This window comes from Stegodyphus dumicola, chromosome 1 (assembly GCF_044657685.1).
Source record: "Stegodyphus dumicola isolate Sdum_Otavi_A_Nest chromosome 1, ASM4465768v1".
In the NCBI taxonomy this organism is placed as follows: domain Eukaryota; kingdom Metazoa; phylum Arthropoda; class Arachnida; order Araneae; family Eresidae; genus Stegodyphus; species Stegodyphus dumicola.
In genome coordinates, this window is record NC_140768.1 from 18,862,162 (window position 1) to 18,886,926 (window position 24,765).

General features: G+C 34.7%; 1 protein-coding gene across 11 annotated transcripts in view; it reads left to right on the top strand.

Moving 5' to 3' along the window:
- The window catches only part of LOC118184546 (polypeptide N-acetylgalactosaminyltransferase 13-like), a 558,492-nt gene that overhangs the window by 512,390 nt on the left and 21,337 nt on the right, over positions 1-24,765 (top strand). For all 11 annotated transcript variants that reach the window (XM_085813176.1, XM_085813209.1, XM_085813204.1 and 8 more), the window contains 2 exons: positions 5,453-5,604; positions 7,884-8,054. In XM_085813176.1, coding sequence (XP_085669302.1) covers positions 5,453-5,604; positions 7,884-8,054 — 323 coding nt within the window. The remainder of the gene's footprint in view (positions 1-5,452; positions 5,605-7,883; positions 8,055-24,765) is intronic.

Below are 24,765 nucleotides of genomic sequence, written 5' to 3' on the forward strand. Positions count from 1 at the left end.
GACGTGTCCGATAGGACAGTGCGGCGAAATTTGTCTTCCTTGGGCTATGCCAGCAGAAGACAGACTCGAGTGTCTTTACTGACAGCACGACATCGCCTGCAGCGACTCTCGTGGGCTCGTGAGCATATCGGTTGGTCACTAAACGAATGGAAAACCTTGGCTTGGTTAGATGAGTCACGATTTCAGTTGGTAAGAGCTGATGGTAGGGTTCGAGTGTGGCTCAGACCCCACGAAGTCATGGACCCAAGTTGTCAACAAAGCACCGTTCAAGCTGGTGGTGGTTCCATAATGATCTGGGCTGTTTTTACATGGCATGGACTCGGTCGTCTGGTGCAAATGAACCGATCATTGACTGGAAATGGATACCTTCAGCTACTTGGGGATCACTTACAGCCATTCATGGACTTCACGTACTCAAACAACGATGGGATTTTTATGGATGACAATGCGCCATGTCACCGGGCCCCAATTGTTCGCGATTGGTTGGAAGAACATTCTGGACAATTCCAGCGAATGATCTGGCCACCTAGATTGCCCGACATGAATCCCATCGAACATTTATGGGACATCATCGAGAGGTCAGTTCGTGCCCAAAACCGTCAACACTTTCACAATTATGGACGTCTATAGAGGCAGCATTGCTCAATATTCCTGCCTTCGCCGGGCAAAAGGAGGACCGACTAAATATTAGGAGGTATCCCATGACTTTTGTCACTTCAGTGTATGTCCCACTAAAAGTTTAAAAATTACTGCTGAGTTAAAAAGTACTTGGAATCTTCAGAATGTTGGGAATCATCTTCCAGTATTTGGAAAATCAAGACGCCGCTGTACTCGTTGTACACAAATCAACATACAGAAAAGAACAAATATGAGTTGCCCAATGTGTAATGTTGGCTTATGCAAAGAATGCTCTTTACCCTGTACCATACGATGTAAATCTATTTCATGTAATAAAGTTTTCCAGAATAATAGATGTGCTTATAGTAAGTTGATCGCTACGTGTGGGACATATATATCCCACCATTAACTACGGCTGGGATATATGTGTCCCAGCCTTTGGCTTGAAAACCGTTTGCCCAAAAAAATCCCAAACACTGGCAATTTTGCGGTTTCGTTTCCTTGTCATTGAATGGGCTAAATCGCGGTTTTCGTTAGGCGTAGCATGATTTCATTTAAAATGCCTTCCAAGAAAGCGCATATTCTAAAGGGATAACCGTTAAACAATTTTTAGTAATAAATAATTAATCTTATTTGACCCAAATAAAGTTGAGTGTATTAAAGATCAGTGAACAATAATAGTTTTCGCATGTTTCATAGTTGGCGGCAAAAAAAGATAAGCTACGGAGAACATCCAAACTTTTCTAACGTGCCTAACGTGAACTCAGGACAGTTTACTTTAAAAGAAATTTTACTAAAAGATATCTGTTTTGTAAAAGTTAGAATATTTAGTAGTATAAATTAACCTATATTATATAATACTCATTTAGATTTGATTAGTTGCCAACTATGAATTTGTGCTAAAAAGTGTGAATATATATGCGGGAAACAAACAAAAAAAAACCATGCATATATGGCCTCACATCTAGCCCAATGAAACGGCCACAGCGGATGTTCAACAGAGACGCAGACCTCGTGGGGTCTACGAGTTTCATATGGCTAATGTAGATTAACAAGAAGTTGTAAAAGCAACAGTCAGCATAATGACGCGCTATCCATTCATTATAATGATATTTTCGTTTTTGCGCAGGCTATTGTAATTTTAGCCTCATTAGTATCAGATTTATCTTTCATCCTGTCAGCTTTGATAATGATAGCCATCTTCCAAACATATGGCGCTGTCTAACGAGGCTGATTTCTAAACGAAATATGTATAAATATCTTTATCTAATGCTCTAATCTCTAGTACTAAAAATAATGACGAATCTATGTGTGTGTGTGTGTGTGTATGTTGATATGTACTTTTGTTCCTCGTCAAGAGGAAGAATAGCGGCACCTAGACCCACCCCATTTTGAACACACATAGTCCTCCTCCCGAACACTTGCACCTGAAAGAATTTCAATTTTTTTTATTATTATTATTATTATTTATTAGCTCAAAAGGCTTTAGCGCTGAAGGGCTATTAATTTCAAAACGGCATTTTGCGTCGATTCACTTTTCAGACTGTTGCCACCAAAAATTATCGCCCTGTATTATATTTTAAAAAAACTAAATAATGAAGAATCTGCATGAATTGTTACTCGCATTGTGAAAAAAACAACGGTACCTGGAGCCATCAGATTTTGAATAACGTAGTTCTCCAACCGAACATGAGCACTTGAAAGCCCGAGTTTTAAATTTCGATTTTGTTTTCTTTATCGATTTAAAATTTTGTAAAACTTGAACGAGTTTTTGGTTAACAAACTCAACGATTTCAAAGCAATCAATGGAAAACACTGTGCTAATAAAAACATTTTTATCTTCAGCGCGCGAGACTGAAATTCTAAATTTCTGAAAGCATTCGAGACGGAAATTCTAAAGATCTAAAATTCTAAACTCTTATGATCGGAATTCTAAAAAATTTCCTTCTATCGGAAATTCTAAAGATATGCTGTTTTAAAATATTTTGTGATATTGCTGTTGAATTGAATTTTATGTATTTTAAGTGCGAAGAACATGATATTTAATAAATAAAGATAACAAAGAAAACGCTAAAAAAACGCCCTTTTGAGCGTAATGTAAAACCTGAAAGCTTTCGGATTTTTTTTTTTTTTTTTTGTTATTATTATTATTATTTATTTATTTTATTGTTCTGAGAACTTAATAAAATTTTTATTAACAAACTCGGGAATTTAAAAGCAGTGTGTTGTCCCCTTGCCAAAGCGATTTAAAGACAAAATTATTTATCTTTCAAATTTAATCCACAAACTTAGCTTAAAAGAAATGATTTGCCATTCGATAAAGCGTAAGATATTTAGCTCTCAAATTTATTCAGCCTCAGCATTTTAAAAGAAATGTGTTGCCATTCGATAAAGCGTAAGATATTTAGCTCTCAAATTTATTCAGTCTCAGCATTTTAAAAGAAATGTGTTGCCATTCGATATAGCTTAAGATATTTAGCTCTCAAATTTATTCAGCCTCAGCATTTTAAAAGAAATGTGTTCCACTGTGTTGGAAATAAAATATATTTATCTTTCACATGCCAGAAAGTTGCTATCATGTTGCAAAGCATATATTTTAACTTTAACATTTAATCTGTCTGATGCGATTAACAAACTAAATGATTTAAAAGAATTAAACACAGATGTTATTAATATTTTTTAACTTTTTAATGATTGAATTAAATAAAACTGCATTTTAATCTCTTGCCTATTTGTATTCGTTTTGTTTTTCTATGTCTAATCCGTCCAGACTCTTCTCTTATCCGTCCAGACATTCTGTTATTCAACGATATTATCTTGTGATAATACCGCTTTAAGGCCCACTATCTTTTAGCCCAAAGGGACAATTTGCCCAGAAGGGCAATTAATTTCGATTAGGCATTTTGCGTTGACTCACTGTAAACGGCGAATAAATTTTTTAATTGTTGCCACCAAATATTAGAGCGCTGTGTTATATTTAAAGATATTAAATAATAAAGAATCTGCATAAATGTACGTATGTTTCTCGCACTGGTAATAAAACAACGGTACCTAGAGCCGTACAATTTTGAATAAGGTAGTCCTCCACCGAACATGGGCATCTGGAAGCCCTAATTTGAAATTTGTTTTATTATCTCTTTCATATTTTGTAAAGCATTTATGAGTTTTTCCTTAAGAAACTCAACAATTTCAAAGCGAGCAATGGCAACACTGTGCGAGGGGGCGACATTTTTATTTCCAGCGCGCGAGACTGTGTATCGGAAATTCTAAAGATATACTCTTTTTAATATTTTGATTGGGATATAGCTGTTGAATTGGATTTTATCTGGTTGAAGTGCGAAGAGCATGATATTTAATAAATAAAGGTACCATTGGGTCCATATCGACTCATGTTCACTAAAAACAAAAGCAAATTAAAGTGAGAAAGTTAATATTTGAGCTAATATCAGTATTGCCAATATATGCTGAAAAATACAGCAGCCTACCAAAAATAATATAAATATAGCTGGGAGGATCTGAAGGAAAGAAATGACCTGATCCATATTTCATAGCCTGTATTTAAATAATAAGATGCTTTTTTGCACTGAGACAAAATGTTTCAAAACATTTTTCTTAAGTGATATTAAAGAAATTGGACAGAAAGTTGAATATATCGGCCTAATCAGTCGTACGAAGATGAGAATGGTTGAAATGGCTTCCCACGAGTTTTTTTAATCCGGGGGGGGGGTACTTTTCTCGAAACTCAACTCCTTGCCCTGGATAAGATGATGTTACAAACTAACAAACAGACAGACATGCATAGATTTTAATAGAATTAAATTGACTAACCTTGCTGCAGACTGCATATGTACTGATCGACCATTTGGTTATCTTGTAGCCAACTAGCCATCTCTAGTCCAGTATGAAAGAATTTATTCAAGGTGTGCCGTAAATGTTGCGACGAACTTTTAAGGGAGGTGGGGCACATCGTAAGGATTAAGAATTGCATAGGAATCTATACCCGTAACGGATAAGTGGTAGCAGAGGTAGAAGATGAAAAAAGAAGCAAGAGTGATTAATTTGAAACATTTATTGGACATGAATACAAATAGTGTACGACAGCTTGAATGTTACAACAGATACTCGAAGTTTGCAGCATCAGACGCCAAACATGCCTGACACCGACGAACCGCGAATTATTTGATCTTTCTGGAGCAGGTTCTTCCCGATTGCTTAACGATGTTCCACCAAATGTGAGGCGCAGCATGTGATTCCCCTGCTCATTTTGAACTGGATTTTCGTAGCTATTGAACAGATCATTCCCGCATCGATGGATTGAACCAGTTCCCTGGACCCCACGCTCACCGGATTCATTGAACCTTAATTTCGTTTTGTGGGAAGCCATCAAAAGTGTCGTGTATTGCGATCCTGTTGTGTCTGAAATGGACCTCGTGGCAAGACTCGCCTGCGCAGCTGCTACAATCAAAAAAACTCCCGGTGTGTTTGAACATGTCCGGCAACCAATGGTCCGTCGGTGTCAGGCATGTTTGTCATCTGATTGTGCAAACTTCGAGCATCTGTTGTAACATTCAATCTGTCGTACACCATTTGTATTCATGTCTAGTAAATGTTCCAAATTAATTACTCTAGGTTCTTTTCCCATCGTTTACCTCTGCTACCACTTACCCCTGACACTTCCGGGTGTAGGTTCCTATGCAATTACACCCTGTATAGTAATTTTTTTTCACTTGTATCAGATATATGCGTTAATAAAGAAGAGGTTTTGTGAAATACACAAAGGCTTTATTAAAACCTGTATAAAAACTATAATCATTCGTGAAATTTAATTTTACAGGTGCTGAGGACAGGAAAAAGATCCGGCCTGATTCGGGCGCGCCTCCTTGGAGCAGCTGAGGCTAAAGGCCAGGTGATTACCTTCCTTGATGCTCACTGTGAATGTACTGTCGGGTGGCTGGAACCCCTGCTGGACAGGATAGCAGAGGACAGGTTGGTGCTTCTGTGTTTCTGTATTAAATGTGATAACTATGAAGTGAATAAAGATTGGTGCAGCTTTTATTTACTAATTGTAACGAAGGTGGTCCCCATTTAATGGACTTAACTGTACCCCCTTCTGATGTTTTGTGAACGTACCTTTCTGTATCATATGATAACAAGTGCCAAATGTATGTACTTGATAAATGCGTATTTAATAAACTAAAGGGTGGCAAACACTAATATAGTTTGAAAAGAGGGAAAAAGTGTAATTTTTTTTAAGAAAGTAATGAGTATTGTACTTTTATATTAAACTTGAATACACTTGAAATTTTAAATAATGAAACTAAAAATATCCAGAAATTTTCGTTAATAGGTTTAATTATAGTCCTAAGTCTCTGAAAAAGTTTCCAGACTGTAATTGTGGTCCTGTTGCTATAGTCACAGTTTCGGACTATAATTGCAGTCGGACTGTGTAGAAAACGGATTTTCTGACTTTGAGTTCGTTAGCTATTTTAGAATTGCTAGGCGCCCGGCAATTAATTATAGCGCATTTCGCGGAAATTCAGTAGTGGAAAATTTTACACGTTCATGGTTGTCAATAAAATAACTTTAAAAGAGTTTTTAAAAATATATACCGCTTTAGTCTTTGAGATTAACAACATTTTGATACACACTGCGAACAAAAAACAGAAAGAAAGAAAAAAAAAAAAAGGACAGTTCTATATCTCCCGTTCTATTGGGCCCATTGACGAAATTTAAATTGAGTTTTTCATGTCTCGAAAGCCAACTTAGGATAAATATTAGATTTATATGTAGGACTGTTCTAATATAGGCATTTTGACACAAAATCGGACTTTTTCTGAAATGACATGCCAATTTTTTTCCATATTTCGATTCTATGACTCAAATTATGCCTAGATATTTAATTTTGTAATTTTTTGTGAGAAATTTATGGAAAACTTTAAAAATTTATCTTATTTCGAATTTATAGTAACCTATTTTCCTTTTCTTTTTTTTCATTGTATAGAAGCAGAAACAAAGGTCATTGTTCATACTTTCAAATAATTTTTACAATCACATTTGGCGTTATTATCGCTTTTAACAAATGTGCCAACTTTGAAAACGCGCCAGTGTAAATTCACATAGCTATATCTTAAGAAATTTTGAACAAAAATCTCTTTTTTTTTTTTTTTTTTTTTTTTTTTCAGGTATATCTATTTTAAGATGATGGTAAAACGTTAATAGGTTTAATTCAAAATTTTTTTCGAAAAATTTATAAAAATTAAAATTTTAAAAATAATTCTTAAAAAGTGGGCGAATTTTATTTGGAATGAACTTAAATTTCGAAATGTGGAAGGAAGAATCAAGAAAGTTTAATAAAAAAGTAGATATTAGTAAATATATACCAATTCATTCATTTAACATTGAGGAGCTGTAATTTTGAGAGCTAATTTTTTAAAAACTAATCGTGCGATTTCTACTAAACTTGGCAGTTTCTCATAATTTGAGAAGTAGAATCGAAATATGTAAAAAAAACATTGGCATGTCATTTCAGAAAAAGTCTGTGTCAAAATACATATATTAGAACAACGCTGTATATAAATCTAATACATATCCTAAGTCAGGCTTTCGAGACATGAAAAAACAATCGGCACAGCAGAAAGGAAGATATAGAACTGTCCCCTCCCTCTTTTATTCCCCCCCCAAGACGGAAGTAGTGATCCAGAAAAAAGTAAATAATAAAAAAATTATGGAAAAAGTGGTTCAATAAAAATGAAAAAGCCAAACAAAGTCTTTGTGCAGAGCGTGTCTACATTCCACAAAATGCATTTTAATTTAAAAATTTCGCGACAGCTGATTATGCTTCGCTGTATATCAGAGTATCGCAACTCACCAACTGGGAAACGTTGTTTTATTGAGTTAAGGACAAAAATTGGCATAGGTTTGCATGCAAAATTCATGAAAATATTCTTGACAGAAGTTGCTGACATTAGACCATTTTCCCCACACTTCTCATCAATTAAAATTTATTTAATAATTTTTTAGGGAATAATTACAAGAACATAATACTTAATAAGTAAAGGTAACACCAAAAATGTTAAAAAAATGCCCATTTGGTTTTAATATAAAATCTGAAAGCCTTGATTTTGTTGGTGTTGTTGTTTTGTTTTGAATTGCTATTCTGTGTCCTAATGTTTTTCACCACCTAGTTCATGCAAATGAAATGGAGAACTGGTATATGAATTATTAGAAAGATTGGAAATGTGACTGATGATTGTTGATTCTTTTAGAACCCGAGTTGTGTGCCCTATAATTGACGTGATCAGTGACACTAGTTTCGAATATGTCCCGGCTTCAGACATGACCTGGGGTGGCTTCAACTGGAAGATGAATTTCCGGTGGTACAGAGTACCACAAAGAGAAGTTGACCGGCGCAATGGAGATAGAACTCAACCTGTCAGGTAAATACTATCGCAGTAACAAATCCGAAAAGTGAAAGAATATTCCTTTTCCTTTTTTTCAGTTTTATAAAAACTATACCATAAGGTTATATAATTGCTTAATGTGCATATTCTTCTATGACTTGTTTCAGACCGTTTAAGATTTCATGAAATATGATTTTCCTTTCTAAAAATCATTTTAGACAGCCATGATTTTTCTCATCCGTTGAGATATGTCTTAAGTAAGAGATCCTCTAACTTAGTGTACTGGAATTAATCTTCATCATTTTAATATGCAGTGGAACCTCGACATACGTGCACCTCTATATTCGAGATACGAGAAAAATATGAGCGAAAAATTTGTCTCTAAATACGAACATTGACTCGAGTAACGAGCCTGGCTGTTGGTATGCGTGGAGCCATTTCCCGATCCGGCTCGACTCGGGGAATCCCCTCGTCAGATCACTCGGTGTTTGTTCTTTGATCTACGTGTTTGTGCGCTTGTAAATTAATTGTTTATTACATTTAACGTGAAAATAATTATTTCACGATGCCTTCCAAAAAGACTGTTGCCTCAGATAGTGCCGCAAAGAAAAATAAGGAAGCCATGGGCGTTGAAATTAAGAAAGAAATCAGATAAACATACGCGTGGTGAAAGAGTGACGGAATTGGCAAAGACTTACGGCCTTTCGACACCGACGATCTATTCTGAAGAATAAGGAAGAAATTAAGAAACAAACTTGAGGTAGGCAAAGGAGTTACCGTTACTTCCAAACACTGTCCAAAACTTCTAGAAGCTGTTGTTGGTGTGGATTAACGAGAAGCTGTTAAGGTCGGTGTCGGAAGCTATCATAAAGGTAAACTATGGTTATATTATTTATTTAGTGTTATTTATTAGAAAAATAGATTTTTATGATGATATTGTTTAGGGTGCGGAACGGATTAACTGGATTTCCATTATTTTAAGTTTGTTTCTAGATACGAGAAATTCGCTATACGAGCTCACTGCTAGAACGAATTAAACTCGTATCTGGAGGTTCCAATGTATAACTATTTGCCTGTATGTAATACATCTGTTAACTTTCATTCTTTTCAAAAATCGCTTATCAGCGCCTGAGCGATAAAGTCGTTGAACACTGACAATTCGGTCCGAGGTTCGAATCCCGCGAACGGGCCGGCTGCATGGGCGTTCTTGTGTTTTTACCCGTGTGTAATGTGTGTACGAGCCAGTTTCTTTCAGGAAGTCCTCCACGAAGATATCCCTGCCTCCAGCGCTTTGTTGTGACTTGTCTGACAATAACATCAGAGCAAGCCCACGAAATTCATGGTGGCAAGGAGTGCAAGATTGCACCTGTCGTTGCCAAGAGATTTCAGCACCACACAGGTGGCAATACGACTTTGCTCCGTTCCACATATAATTTTGATGGAGATCACCCCCCGAAGTGGACGGGTCCGAGGGTCTTCACCCCTCTTCCCGTTACCACCAAACTCTGGAGAGCACTTTCGGCTCGCCGAATATTTAGAGTGCCTCCAGGTCGCCCAGACGCTACACATTTACAAAAAGGCATGCCTTCTCCAGGATTTGAACTCGGGCCTTTCGGTACAGCAGTCAGCATCGGTAACCACCGTCACGGTTGGGCGGCAAATTTAATTTTGTATGTGTGGTTTCCTCTAAGGTTATGTGAGGTGCTTGTAATAGCTGGAAAAAGATTTACGTTGAAATAAGCCTTTACCTAAGTATAAAAGTACCATTTCGAACAAAAATTATTTCTTTTTTTTCCTCCTCCTGCGTAAGAAAAGAGGACCTGTTTCTGATCGTCCTTCGAAATCAGTAAGTTTTATTCAAAATCGACCCCAAACTAACGTTACTTTTTTTGCCCAATTTTAAATTTTACATTTCCGTATTTCTCTTCTATTTAAAACGTTGTGTTCAGTGCGGAGTTTTCAGCATGTTCATTATTTTAATTTATGTGAAGAAAGAATAATATTTCAAATAAAATATGAAAGTCTTATTTAATATGAAAGGTTATGAGCAGCTGGTAAAACTAGAATTTTGATTCTAAGTTGAATGCATTTTATGTCACCTTTTCTGTACTTCATCAGAGTATTACGGGCTACTAAAAATACCGATTCTGAGCGCACCATAATAAGAAAAGCCATCTTTGCATAAGACTAAATTTCCGGCATTAAAATGAAGGTTATGAAATGCGGCAAAACCGCGGAGAACCCTGCAAGTAATGCCCCATAATTATACTCGGGCACTTGAAAGGGCGGTTAAAACGGACACGTAATCCTTCTATAGAAAGCCTGCAAGGTAAACAGAATTAATCTTCCACTGATAATCTAAAGGTCTGAGAAGCTGAGAGAGATTAGCACTACAATTGTAGGCGTGATATGTTTCGGTTAACCGTTAAGCTTACAGAGTACACCAGATGGACTTAGCTTTGCCGGGTGAACCACTATGTCAATGCAAATTGCCCATTTAGCTAACATGGCTTTAGAGAAAGCTGGCGTACTCAATTGCACATAGTCTCGTTTGATACGGTTCTTTTTTTATGTACTCAGAAAGATTTTAGTCAAAGGCAAGTGGTTTTCAAAGCCTCTTTTTTTTTAATCCAAAGGGGCAATTTTCCCTGAATAACTATTATTTTCGTTTTGGCATTTTGCGTTGAAAACTTTAAAAGATTTTTTGGTTGATCTTTAGATTATGGTAACTTGACGATTTTTTGGTGAAAATTTGGCGACCAACTCTCTTACAGCAACCCTCTATTTTTTTTCCCCGCTGCCATTTTGTCTTCACGAAGTAAAGACATGTTTCTTTTCTTTTTATCTACTGAACACTTCTTCCAACAATCTACTAGCCGAATTACACTTATGCTAGAAATTTTATCTAACAAAACTGCTTAATCATGACAAATATTCACTGCAAAATTGGGAAAAAGTGCACAATACCATACTCCTTACGCGTTTTTCAAAATAACACATACACATAAACCATGTACACGTCGACTTATTTTTACTTAAAAAAAAAATCCCAGAATTACACAAAAATACCATTGCGCACACTCTTCACTATATCCATGTACACTGCTTTTTTCTCATAAATTAGAAAAATTTCACGAAAATACATGACAATTTTCTGAATCTTTAAACCCGGTAAAAAGAACATATATGAAATTACCTGATCGCGAAAAAGTATATACCCTTTCCAAATATGAACATTTCCACATATAAAATAAATAAAATATCCAAAAACTTTTACCTTTAAATCATCTATTATATTATAAACGTCACCACCGAATTCATACCGCAAGCATTACAAATACTTAGTGTCAAATATTTAAATTATTTCCATGCACGTTTACTTCAACTAAAACGTATACCAAATTCCTACAAACATAAAATTCACAAAATAACTATCATTTAATTAAAATATAATTAAATTCAAAAACACTACTTAAAATATAATTAAATTCAAAAACACTACTTAAAATATAAATGAGCACATACATTAAATTAATAAAAATTAGCTTACAATCCTAATTACTTTAAACTAAATCATTGCTAATAACAATTTTCCCAATAATACCAAATTACTTTACTTCCACCTTACATTTAGAACAATGCATAAAAATAATATCCTCAAATAATTAAAAATACTAACTTACCTAATCTTCTTCAGAATCTTGCTTACATGGTGGATACACTTTTATTATGGATTCAATAAAATTATTGAACAATTTTTTCTCCGAAATTTTCCTCCACACTTCCTCTGCTAAATAAAAAGCAAAATTCTCTTTATCACATCTAGAATTCACTTTAGACAGCGCCATACAATCCCCAAATTATTCAACCCTACTTCACACAACACACAATGAAGCTTAATACAAAATAATATATGCCACAGATATTTTTCCAAATTCCCCCCTTTTCCGATTAAAGAACCGTAATTCATCCATTAATATCACATGACATATCCCATGATCTCTCATTTCCCTCACACAAAATAATGCGTAATCGGAACTGAGTACTGCTCACATTGTTACCAAAGTCCCAGGTAGTAACCTTTATCGCCTCCAAAATGTCGCCAAACTACCAGTTACCATATTCTAAAGATCAGCCGGGTTTTTTTTTTTTTTTTCAAATTGTTGCTACCAAATATTAGAGCCCTGTATTATATTTGAGGATATCAGTTCTGAGTGCATTCAATCTGTTGCGAACCCGTACGCACGCAATACAATAACAGGACAGTTTATGACAATTTTATGTGTTAATTTGGAGTCTGATGGAAACAGAGGACAAATCTTAAAGAGTCATTTATTTATTTATACAAGTTATTATTAACCCAAAGGAGCAATTTGCCCTGAGGGGCTATTAATTTCATTCTGGCATTTTCCATTGATTCACTATAAATGGCGAATCACTTTTGAAATTGTTGCCACCAATATTAGAGTCAGAGTTGATGACTTTAATTTTGGTAACGCCACACCAACATATTGTGTGCAATCCATAATTGAATTCCACACACACACACACGGACACGTCCATAATTCTAAATGTTTTGTCTTTATCAAGTGTACCCATGATAAAATGGAAAATTCTTTTAATGTATTATGACTAAAATATTGCAATAATCTAATGATCAAGTCTGTTTATTTAAGGTTATTTTCTATAATAATATCTCTTGTGAATTAATTATGTTAGTTTTGCACCAGCTTTTGATTCTGAAGACATCGAGACTGTCTTATAACAACTCGTTTTTTTATCGTTCTCACTGTGGCTTCATTCAAACTAAACTCCCTAGCTTCAGATATTGAACCTTTTACATTCTTAAGAGAGTAAAATGTTTATCTTAACTTCCAAAGAAATTGCTTTCTTTTAGTTATCTCTTATTTCTATATTTTTATACTGCATAATGTGACGATTCAACCAATCAATAGATCACCGTTAAAGGTCATGCATTTCAGCGATAATAAAGTTCTTATTGCTTTCAGAAATATAATGAGGAAAATAATCAATTAAACATTAGGTTAAAATTTTGAAACCTGCAAATAACATACCTTCTGCTGAGGAATGGAATACGTTATTAAGGTCGCTTCAAAATTTAGTTCAAAGGCCAGATGATATAATTTTTACTTTCTTGCACGAAGTAAAGGAAGTGCCATAACCGCGAAAAATTTCGGGTATCATATTTCAACGAAAATATCCATTTAGACCGCTCTAGAATCCATTTTGAACGTTTTTTTTTTTTTTTTTTTTTTTTTTTTTTTTTTTTTTTGTGACATCTGTATGAACGAACAGAATAAAGATCTCTTTCTTCCAAAACGAATTGTAAAATGGATATAAAATAGATTCAGAAGAGAATTTTTTCTCTCGTAACTGAAAAACGAGTAGCCGTAGAATGTTAAAATTTTGCATATGGAACTACTATAACACCTAGTTGTGCACCTCCCTTTTTCATTGCAATCGACGGCACGAAGCATGTATATGTATATAAATTCCCAATCTGTTACCCACTTCGGTGGGATCATTTTCGTTTTAATTCTTTTATGTTGGTAAACTGGGTATTTTTTGCTTTAAAATGTAATTGAATTAGTTGTTATGTTCCTGTTAAGGTTTTTATGCCTTTAGTTAATTTGCATACAATAACCGTAGAATTATCAACAATTTAAAATTTTAAATGGCAATGTTCAGCAAGCAATGACTTTCAGCAATTGTAAGTAATGTTCAGTACGCTAATTGACTGAACTCCACGTAGATGCTTTCTTCGGAAAAAATCCAATTATCCGAATTTTTGATTATCCGAATGGGGTCCGGTTCCAACTGATTCGGATAATAGGTGTTTTACTGCATATGTTCCTGTATTCCAATTAAGGCTTCTATACGTTTAGTTAATCGGCATGCAATAGTTGTAGAATTATCAACAATTTAAAAGTTAAAGTGGCGTTAGGCTTAAGGCCACCATTTGTTTACATTTGAAACTCTTAGTAGAACAGTGAATCAAGTGAACTTGTGTGCCAATTTCAGTGTGTTTTTGCTGACTAGGACCAAAGGTTAACTTTCAGTTGCGTGTACCGAAAATTTTGTTTTCTTGCTTTTTGAGTACAAACTCTAATTTTAATTATATAAAAAAAGTTTAACTGTTTTTAACGTTATTTGGTGTTTTATGGTTTTCTGTATTTTACACTTTTTAATGAAGATATTTTGAGTTTTTTACGTATTTTTGCCTTGCCGCGAAGTGAGAACTGAATTGATTGAATGAGAAATATATGTCTAATGAAATTCGAGGAAATAAATTTAAATGACATACATCTAAAAATGCGCATAATTTAGCAAGCCGTACGAGGAAATCGAGCAGTGTCTACATCCAATATTTTACGATCAACATGCAATGCAGTATTAAAAATGTCTCCGAAGTGAAAAGTAAATTCGAATATAGGAAAGTCCTAAAAACGTTTACTTTACAACGAAATAAAGTACTTGACATGATAATTAACCTAAACTGACGTTATGTATCATAATCTTAGTATGTCAATTAAGACAAACCATCGACTATACATTTTTCACAACAACAACAACAAAAAAAAGGCGTATCAAAAGCTTAGGGGGGATGCATTGTTAAAATATGTGTCACGATTAATATTTAATAAGTCAAAAAGGCATAATAATTTATTTTATTAAACATTTTAAGCGAAGTATCTTACTGTGTACGGTGAGCTATCTGCTGCAAAACATGTAATTCAAAATAACGAAGTTTCTGTATATAAATTTTACGAGAAGATGTATGTGAATATGAGTATATTTAAAGAAGAATTTCCAAGACAATATAGCAAGTGCAAGAAATTGCTGCATTGAAAGATAATCTGAAAAAGGAGTTTGAAAAACCAAATTAAGTTGGAAAAATGACTTCATTCTAATTGAAATAGCACTAAGAAATAAATTTAATATGTCGAATTCCATAAAAGGTTTTAATCTTTACTAAAAAACGTAAGAGCGAACAAACGATTATATCATTATTCATTTACAAGTGGGAAATCATTATTATTATTCAAGAAACATTTTCTTTTACGGTAGTGAAATTTCTTTAAATATCTGAATTGGGCAATTTATTTTTAAATAGCTTTCTTTGCAGAATTCATGAGGGATTTGCCATTAAGATCAGAATGATAAATTTCAATTTGTGTTCAGCTAGTTTCTGGTAAGGAAAAGGAGTTTTTAATTTTTAATCTCAGATTTTATCACATTTATTAATTAAGAAACCTTGAAAAAGAAATAAAGTTGCAAACTGGTTTTAATTATCCAGTTATTTTTATACTTGGCAAAATACAATATTTAAATTACTTGATTAAGGAAACGTTTTAAACACTGCATTAAAATATTTGAAAATTTATTAACTTCAACGGTTTTATACAATATTAAGGAATGTTTTTAATGAGTTTTTAAAGCTTGTATTTTGACGTAAAATCCACATCTACACAAAAATTTTAAAAAAAAGTTTAAAATTTACTATGAAGAAGTTAATTGATGTTCAGTATGCAAAATATTTAAACGTATGTTATTCGCAACCTAAAAGATACCGTTTCGGAATTCTCAGCTGCGGAAAGATAGTTCCTCCCAAAGCGGCTTTACGGTTGCCAGAAAGAACCAAAAAAGGCAGGGCTTCCAGGTTTGGCGCGAAAACGCCCAATTGGCGACAAAATTAGCGATATGCTATAGACGGAACGAGACATTCTAGAAGGAATTCTTACCGGTTTCCCCGAGAATGTTCTCGAACGCAGGTCAAAACCTATATATAGCCTGCCTGTATGCAGAGTAAGAGAGAATGTTGAGTAGTGTTTTGATTTAAGAGATTAGCTTCGGAGCGGTAATTTAGTGCTTTGCCGTGAAGCTGTCTTCACCATTATAGCCTAAAGGCTGTGTTGCTAATTGTTTCAGCGTATTTGTCGTAGTTTTTCGACGACTGTAGCGCGTCTTTGGAACTGTCGCTGAGTAATACTGATGAATAAATTGTGTTTTGATTCTTCACCAAGTGTTGCTATGAAGCACTCCAAATCCGCGAACCCTTAGAACGCAACAATACACGACATTCCTTACTTTCCTTAAAATTTTTATTAGTTCGTTTTCGGTTTTGATATACTACGCTTCGAACGGATTTGCTCAAAAACCTACAGTGTAGTGAATTTTTCCTGTCCAAACATTGTTACTGAAGTTTTTGATGTTATTTATCAGAACTATGGCACACCATTTCGTAAAGCGAGTTTTCGGTGTAACCAATTATCAGAATAATATTATTTATTTTTAGCTTGAAAAAAAAAAAAAAAAAAAGTCGCTGAACATCGGTAGTTAGATTCAGAGTATATTTAAACGAAGAGGTATATTTTATCTTCTTCGTTTTAGGTGATATTTTTGAATGTATTTCGTCATATAAGAGTTTTTAAAAACAAACTTTCATAAAACTGACTTTCCTATAAATCATGAGGACACACCAGCGGCCGAGCGGTAAAGTCGCTGAACACTGGTAGTTCGGTCCGAGGTTCGAATCACGCGAACGGGCTGGCTGCATGGGTGTTTTCGTCGTTTTCCCCATGTGTGACGTGTGTATACGAGCCAGTTTCCCTTAGAAAGTCCTCCACGAAAGCATCCGTCCCCTTAGGCAGATAGCCCTAGTGTGTTTGCCATAATTAAATACACCACCTATAAATCATGTGAAGGATATAGATGGATTTGTAATTACAAAACAAAAACTGTTAATTTGTTAACAATTTTTTAAGCTATTAAGTCCACAGACGAAGTTGGGAAAAAAACGCATTAATTTAAATCCACGAGTGTTGAAAAAAGGAAAGAGGGCTGGTGCTATCTATATAATGTTAAATTTCAAAAATCTTGGAAGACTATGAGAGATTGGTTTATGGTGAAACTTCCCAAACACGGCAAAAATTTATTTTGGATGATTTGCTTCCTAGTTTTATCTATTTTTCATATTTATTTATTCATTTTTACTTCTTTGTAGGAAGTAAAAAGGAAGTATTGTAATCGCGAAAAGTTTCAGGCAGCATATTTCAACGAAAATATCCATTTTGACCGCTTTCGAATGCAATTTAACGATGTTTTTGCGTGATATCTGTACGTAAGGACAGAATAAAAGACTCGTTTCCTCCAAAAAAATTATAAAACTCCTTTAGAGAATTTTTCGTGGCGTCTGTACGAACGTATGTACGTACGTATCTCGCATAACTCAAAAACGAGTAGCTTCAGAACGTTGAAATATTGTATATAGGACTACTATAACATGTAGATGTGCACCTCATATTTTGGTTGCAATCGGCCGCACCAAACGTATATAAATATATTTATATAAATATCCACTCTGTTACCCGGCTCAGTGATCTCAGTTTCTTTACTCTTATATGTTTGTAAATTTTACATTTCTTGCTTTAAAAATGATTGAATTATGTTGTTCTTATCTTCTGGTTAAGGTTTTTATGCCATTAGTAAATCTGTATGCAATATTTTTAGAAATATCAACAATTTTAAAGTCTTTTAAGTGCCGCTAAACCTAATAATGTTTTTGATAGCGGCCATTGCTTGTTTACATTTGAAACAGCAGAGTTGTGGATTCGTTGCCAATCTAGAGAAACGTAGTTTCGCAACAACAAAGATAACGCCTTCATTTATTATTGCGAATTAAATCATGCTTAATCTTTTCTGGAATTTTTTCGAGGAAATAAGTGTTTAAGATTTACTTCGTAATTTTTAATACAGATATTTTGAGTTTTTATATATTTTTGCCTTTTCGCGAAGTGAGAACTGAATTAATTGAATGAGAAATATTCAATCGTCTGTGAAAAACTGTTTCTTTTTTGTTTTGTTTGCTTAATTTCTTTTATACATCGTTCTAGCTTTATTTATAGTATTTGAATAGAACATGTGGCAACTATTAGATAATTCTTTAAATGATATAAATTTTGTGCATTCTGAGTTATAATATGAACAAAATGTAATATTGTTAAGTGAACCTAGCGCCAGTGTCGCTATGGTAAACAAATAGAGTAAATTTTAAAGAATGCATTTATTCTATTGTGGTTGATGCGCTGTCGGCGAAGTAGATTTAATTCAATCCAATAAGTTTAAACGAAATGCAAGAAAAAATGCGTATAATTTAATATTCCGTACAAGGAAGTCTTGTGGTGTACACATGAGATTTTTTTTTATCAAATAAAGCACGCAACAACTATCTGCCCTTAAGTGCAGGGATGTGCCCACCAGAGGCCCAAGCGATAAAGTTGTTCAAAACTGGTAGTTAGACGAATTCGATTCCAGGCAAACATTTAGTTTATTTGATTACGGCCAAGCATTCGAGAGTATCTGCCTAAGGCAATGGTTGCCTTCGTGGAGGACTTGATAAGAAAAACTGCCTCATATACACTTTGCACATGGAGAAAACCACGAAAACGCCCATGCAGCCAGCCCGTTCGCGGGATTCGGACCTTTTAACAAATTTTATTTCGGCTTTTTTTTGGTTTCTGACGCGCATAGCTTTTTCAGTTACTATCTTTAAATACCACTGACACTAATCTAAAGGTTAAATTAGTTAAACTGCATTTTTCTGCATCCATTCTGAGCTGTTATGTGTACTGTAACTTTTTTTTTTTTAGTCCAAAGAGGCAATTTCCCCTGGAGGACTATTAATTTCGTTTTGACATTTTGCGTCGATTCACTATAAACGTTGCTTTACTTTTCAAATTGTTGCCACCAAATATTATCGCCCTGCGTTATATTTTTAAAAAATTAAATAATGAAGAATCTGCATAAATGTATGTATGTTTCTCGCATTGTGATAAAACAACGGTACCTAGAGCCATCCAGTTTTGAATAACGTAATCTTCCACCGAATATGGGCATCTGGAAGCCCTAATTTGGAATTTATTTTATTATCTATTTCATATTTTGTAAAATTTTAATGAATTTTTGATTAACAAACTGAACGATTTTTAAAGCAAGCAATGGCAACACTGTACGGAAAATATATATATATATATATCCAAGAGCGAGACTGTGTAGTATCGGAAATTTTAAAGATATGCTCATTATTTTGCGATATTACCGTTAAATTGAATTTTATGGTTTAAGTGCGAAGAACATGATATTTAAGAAATAAAGGTAATACACAAAACGTTAAAAAAAATCCAGATTTTTTTATGGTGTTTTTTTGTAATTTATTTATTTTTAGTAATGGAATACTCATAACATCACCACTCACATGCATATAGTTGTGACTTGCGTGTCTTTATTTTTGTGTTTTAAACTAAGCAAACTGAGCAAACTGGAGAGTTGGAAGCGCTTAATGTTTTCTAAACTTACTGACACTGAAATACGCCCAAGGTGAAAGATGTGTTCTCAAGCCTGAAGTATTGATGATCTTTTGAATTTCAAGAAAGTGAGCTCATTTCTTAGTCATCCTTTTGGGATTTGAACCTTGATATCTTCACGTGTGAAGGATGATTCTGTATACCTTGACCTAAATAGGCAGGTGTAGCCTACGTCAGAACAGACACAATGTAATTGAATCAGTGTAATTTTGATCGTGAGTTTTGTGATTTTAAGACATGCAGAGGCAATGAATTCTTGAATAACGTATTTCAATATCAGTTTTATTAAAGTTTACGCGATATTATTAACGTTTAATATTGAGGTTATTTTCTTATAAGATTGTGCGGAGTTAGGTCTGTGTAAGTTTGACGCTCGTAATTCCATCCTTAAATTAGATTTATATATATGTTACGGTGAAACACCGAAATCTGGAGAATGTCGACTTTCACCGGTGAATGTCAACATTCACATAATCGCTTGGTGTATGTCCGAAATATTTTCCAAATACTCTTATTTCTGACTTACACCGGTGAATGTCGACATTCACCATGTACTAATGGTGAATGTTGAACATATAACTATATTATATTTCCTTCTTCGTAATTTAGTCGCGAATAAACGCACTTGAAACTTGAAATAAGAAGTTAAGAACATGAGAACCTAAAACACACAATACATTCAAAATGAGAAAGGAAAATAATAGAAGTTAAAAACTTACTTACTTATACAGTACGTTCTAAATGAGAAAATAAAATAACAGTCATAAAAACTTACTAACTTATGGGATTCAAATCTTATTTATTGCAACAACTTAAACTATTATGGCACTTTATGACCTCTCTTTTCGACTTTCACCAGAGCATATCTGTGATTGTCGACATACACCGGTGAGGGTTCGAATATACAAAAATGTAGTGAAATATTCGGTCTTTCACCGACGTATTTGGTGAATGTTGATATTCTCTGTTGAAAGTCGACATTCTCCAATTTCGGTCTTTCACGGTAACATACATATATATGCGTTTACTTTTAAATTTAGCGGGAAAAATTAAAGGTCTTTAAAAAGGTAAATTATTAGGGTAAAAAAGAAACATATCGTAGATTTTAATAATATTTTAGCTTCTCTGTCACATTATTTAAAAGTAAAATAAATAGAACAAAGCTGCATATTCATTGTAAAAAAAGCTATAAAAAAGTATAGTACAGTAAGAAGTTTATTCTTTAATGTGTGTCTACTTCTTTGAAGGACTATATTTATACAAATGAGGATTATCTTTACAAAGTATTCTAGCAATGAGATGCGGATATCAATAAATTTTACTGAAGGATCCAAACTAGGGTTTCTCAAACATTTTTCAATTGGAGACCACTTTTATAAATTAGGATGTTCTGCGGGCCACTCTGCTCTTGTCCGATTGTAAGCAGTTTTTTCAGCAAATGTTCTTCTTTAATGGCTCGACAGCCTTGGGTGGGCTCTGGCTGCTCCAGAAGTCTTATCCAGGCATGTGTACTTTTTGGCAACTGTTGGGCCCTGGCTGCTCCAGAAGTCTTCTCCAAGCATATGTACTTTTTGGCAACTGTTTTCCAGTTTTTAACTTTTAAAATATTAAGATCTTTTCCAATCCATCTCAGCGGGGGGTCTGCTCCGAGGTCTATTTCCCATGTGCTTTGCCAGAAAGATTTTCTTGCAGCAGCGATCTTCATTCACTCTAACCAGATGACCAGCTCATTTAAGTCTCTGTAATTTGACAAATTTTACAATATCAGGTTGCTTGTAAATTTTATAGAGTTCTAATTTAGATCTTCTTCTCCATGATCCATTCAACTGGACCCCACCGAGAATGCAACGTTAAGATCTTTCGCTCAAAAATTCCCAAAGCTTCCTCATCACGTAAAGTCAGTGCCCAAGTCTCCGATGCATAAGTCAAGACAGATTTAGCGTATGTAGAAATACAGTTAATAAAAATGCATTTAATTTTAGATTGATATTAAATAATAAATTAACTGGAAGAAATTTATACTTGTTTTTAATTATTCAAGGCTGTTAGAATTCGGACAATCTTCGTCTTGTTAACTGAAAGTTAATGTTGATTGGATATAAGCTGCCTGTTCCGGCATAGTTCTATGTTTGGTTGTATGCTGGTGTGAAATACCACAGTGCTTTAAATCCCTCTTTCTAAGACTGATACTCTAAGATTGATAGACTTCCTACTAAGACTGAAAAAGGAAAGGCTGTAGGTTGGCCAACTGGTAATAAATTTCTTAAAATGTCAGTCGTGGAAGAAAAAACGATAGACAATTGCCATGTGCAACTTCCAAACTCGGAGATTTTCAGCTATAGTGTGGTGTAAGCAGTTAATTCCAATTTTATTTTTGTCTTTTTTCGAAGTCTAGGAGGACCAAAAGGGCAGGCTTCGAAAACTACAGATTGAGAAACGCTGATCTTAAACCAATGATGGGCAACTAGTGGTTCTAAAATCCTCAAGGAGTTGTTGTTCTTGTTAATGCTCACTTGTCTGAGCTATAGTCAGCCCACGAAATTCATCGTGGCAAGGAGCACAAGATTACGCCTGTCGTTGGCAACAGCCTTGAGCTCCTTACAGGTGACAGTGCGACTTAGCTCAGTCTCCCCCCCCCCCAATGTTGATGGATGGACCCGAGGAGGACGGCTCCGAGAGTTTTCCACCCTTCTTCCTCTACCAGCAACCTCTCGAGAGGACTTTCGGCTGGCCGCATATTTAGAGTGCCTGCATACTGCATACATTTATAAACATACATGCGTTCTCTGAGATTCGAACCCGGGCCCTTCGGCACGATAACGACGCTAACCACTATACCGTTTGGGCGGCCCGCATGGAGTTGCACCATATTATTTTCTACCGCCCATGACTACGCTAATAAGAATTTATTATCATTAAAATAATAATAAATGTAGGTTGGTAGTTAAGAGTGCAATTAAAGAAACCAACTTACTCTTTAATTATACTTAATTAATATTAATAATAAACACGACTTTGTATACAGAAATATTTACATAAATGTAAAGAATGTATATAATTGAAATGATAGGTTTTAAACATATTTAAACTCAGGTGTTCTCAATACCTTGCGAAAATTATAACAACAGCTTCACCGGCTAAAAGCTAAACTCAAACTCTGGAGCAACCACCCTACTGAAGTTCTCCAGACAATTGCCTGTCTGTCTCCCTGGCTGGCTGTTCGCCGCGATAAGGAGGCAGCTGATTGCTTGACTGCGAGAGATACGGGACAACCATTAGATGTGTGGGGCTAGAAAATAAGAAAAATCAATTGTGCCCTCACCGGTATTCGAATTTTCCAATTACTACTTAAACATGCTAACCATTTACGCATCGAGAGTGCGCACTAGAGAATGCGATGTATCTTTATAAGTCAACAGTCAGTTTCGCGCCACTCCCACCGTAGGTGCGCACTTCTTATGGAGTGCGCTTCTGCAACAATTCACACCTGAAATTCTTTTTAATGCATTAAGTGAGAATGGCGTTTTACAAATTTTCAACATTCAAAGAGGAAAATATCACAAAAGGCACATCGATTAACCAGTTTGGATGTTGCACCATATGGACAAGAATCATCACGATCAGAATGCTACAGAATACAATGGAACTTTGGATCACGAATGCCTCACTTCACGAACAAATTACCTGGAACAGGCCTTGGATGATGAACGGTGTTTCGAGACATGAACACTCAAGTCGCCAATATAGAACTTTTAAAGATGTTTTGAGGTGGTAACCTATGCCACATTATTAAAGCTTAGAGAGCTCTGAAAACTGATCAGAAGGAGAATCGAATGGCGCTTGGAGACGAATAAAAAGAAAAGATGTCTCTAATGATAGTTACCTGATTTTTTATGGAAGAAAATGTGGTATTTAGACAATAATACTTTTCTCGTCACTTTAAACTAATGCCGTCCGTTTTCCTTTGTATGTATGCAGTAAAATTAAATTAAATTTTCGTCAGTATTTTATCTAAAACTGTGTTTATCATTTTTAGCCCAAAGATGCGTTAGACTAGACGGAACGTCATTTTGCGTCGGCTCACTATAAATGTCCGTTTCACTTTTCAAGCCGTAAATGTTATCGCCGTCTATTATATAAAAAGAAATTAAATAGTGAAGAATCTGCATGAATGTATTCTCGCATTGTGAAAAAATAACGGTATCTAGAGCCATCAAATTTTTCTCCGCCCGAATATGAGCACCTAGAGGCCTGAATTTGGAATTTGTTTTATTATCTATTTCATATTTTGTAAAACTTTAACGAATGTTTGATTAACAAACTCAACAATTTCAAAGCGAGAGGTAGCATCACTGTACGAAAAAAACACTTTTATCTCCAACGCGCGAGACTAGTCATTCTCACACTTTTTTACTTCATGCACACCATTGTAGATCATTCCCCTTTATATACAGAATTATATTCCCCTTTATATATAAAAAATTGCTAACTACGTGTACGTTTATTTAGATAAATTTTGATGGCGCAGTACAAAGCAGATGGAATCAAGTGGACGGTATCTCCCCCCCCCCAGTTGAGAACCTCGACATTAAACCAGTGCTTAACCCTTTGCGGCACACCTAAAAATTTCCTTCTGTACGCACAGAAATATTGAATGAAAAAGGATTTGAAGATTACTATAGGTTACTCTGAACCTTCTTTATTTATTGTAGATGGCAGCTCAACACAAACCAGTCCATATATTTTAGCCATGTTTAGTTTTTTAAGCCCTCATTTTTCAAAGAAATCTTCCAGATTTTTTTTAGGGTATAAAAGGAATTGTTTGAAAAGAAATATCTTTTTTTTTTTTTTTTTTTTTTTTTTTGGCTGTATGCTAATTTTCTTATTCTATATTAGTTTTAAATTTTTACCTTGAAATCTTGCCCAAAATCGAACGGCGAACCGAGGTGTTTATTCCCAGACTGGGCTCACGGCGAGTCCTGAGAGGCAGCTGTATATTTCTTTGCAGCTCATCGGTCAGCTCATTAACATAGAAAGGTGGGTTCACATCTGTGTTTCATTTCCTATATTTGTCTTTTGGGAGGGCAAGAGAGGTGTTTGGTTATCAACTAAGAAATTGTTGGGGAGGTGATTTTCGGAAGGTCAAATATAATTTTATCAGTTAGCTGTTTGGTTTTTTACAGCAATTCTCTTTTTCTCTTTGGCTTTGGTTCAAAGAAGTTCTCTTAGCGTTACGTTTAATAGTTTTGAGTTGTAGACATTCATATTTTTATTTTATAGTTTATAATTTCAAAATTGTAGGTATAATATTAGTTTATTTTTTTCGGATTTTTAATTATTTTCCGAACGGATCGGAGAGGGCT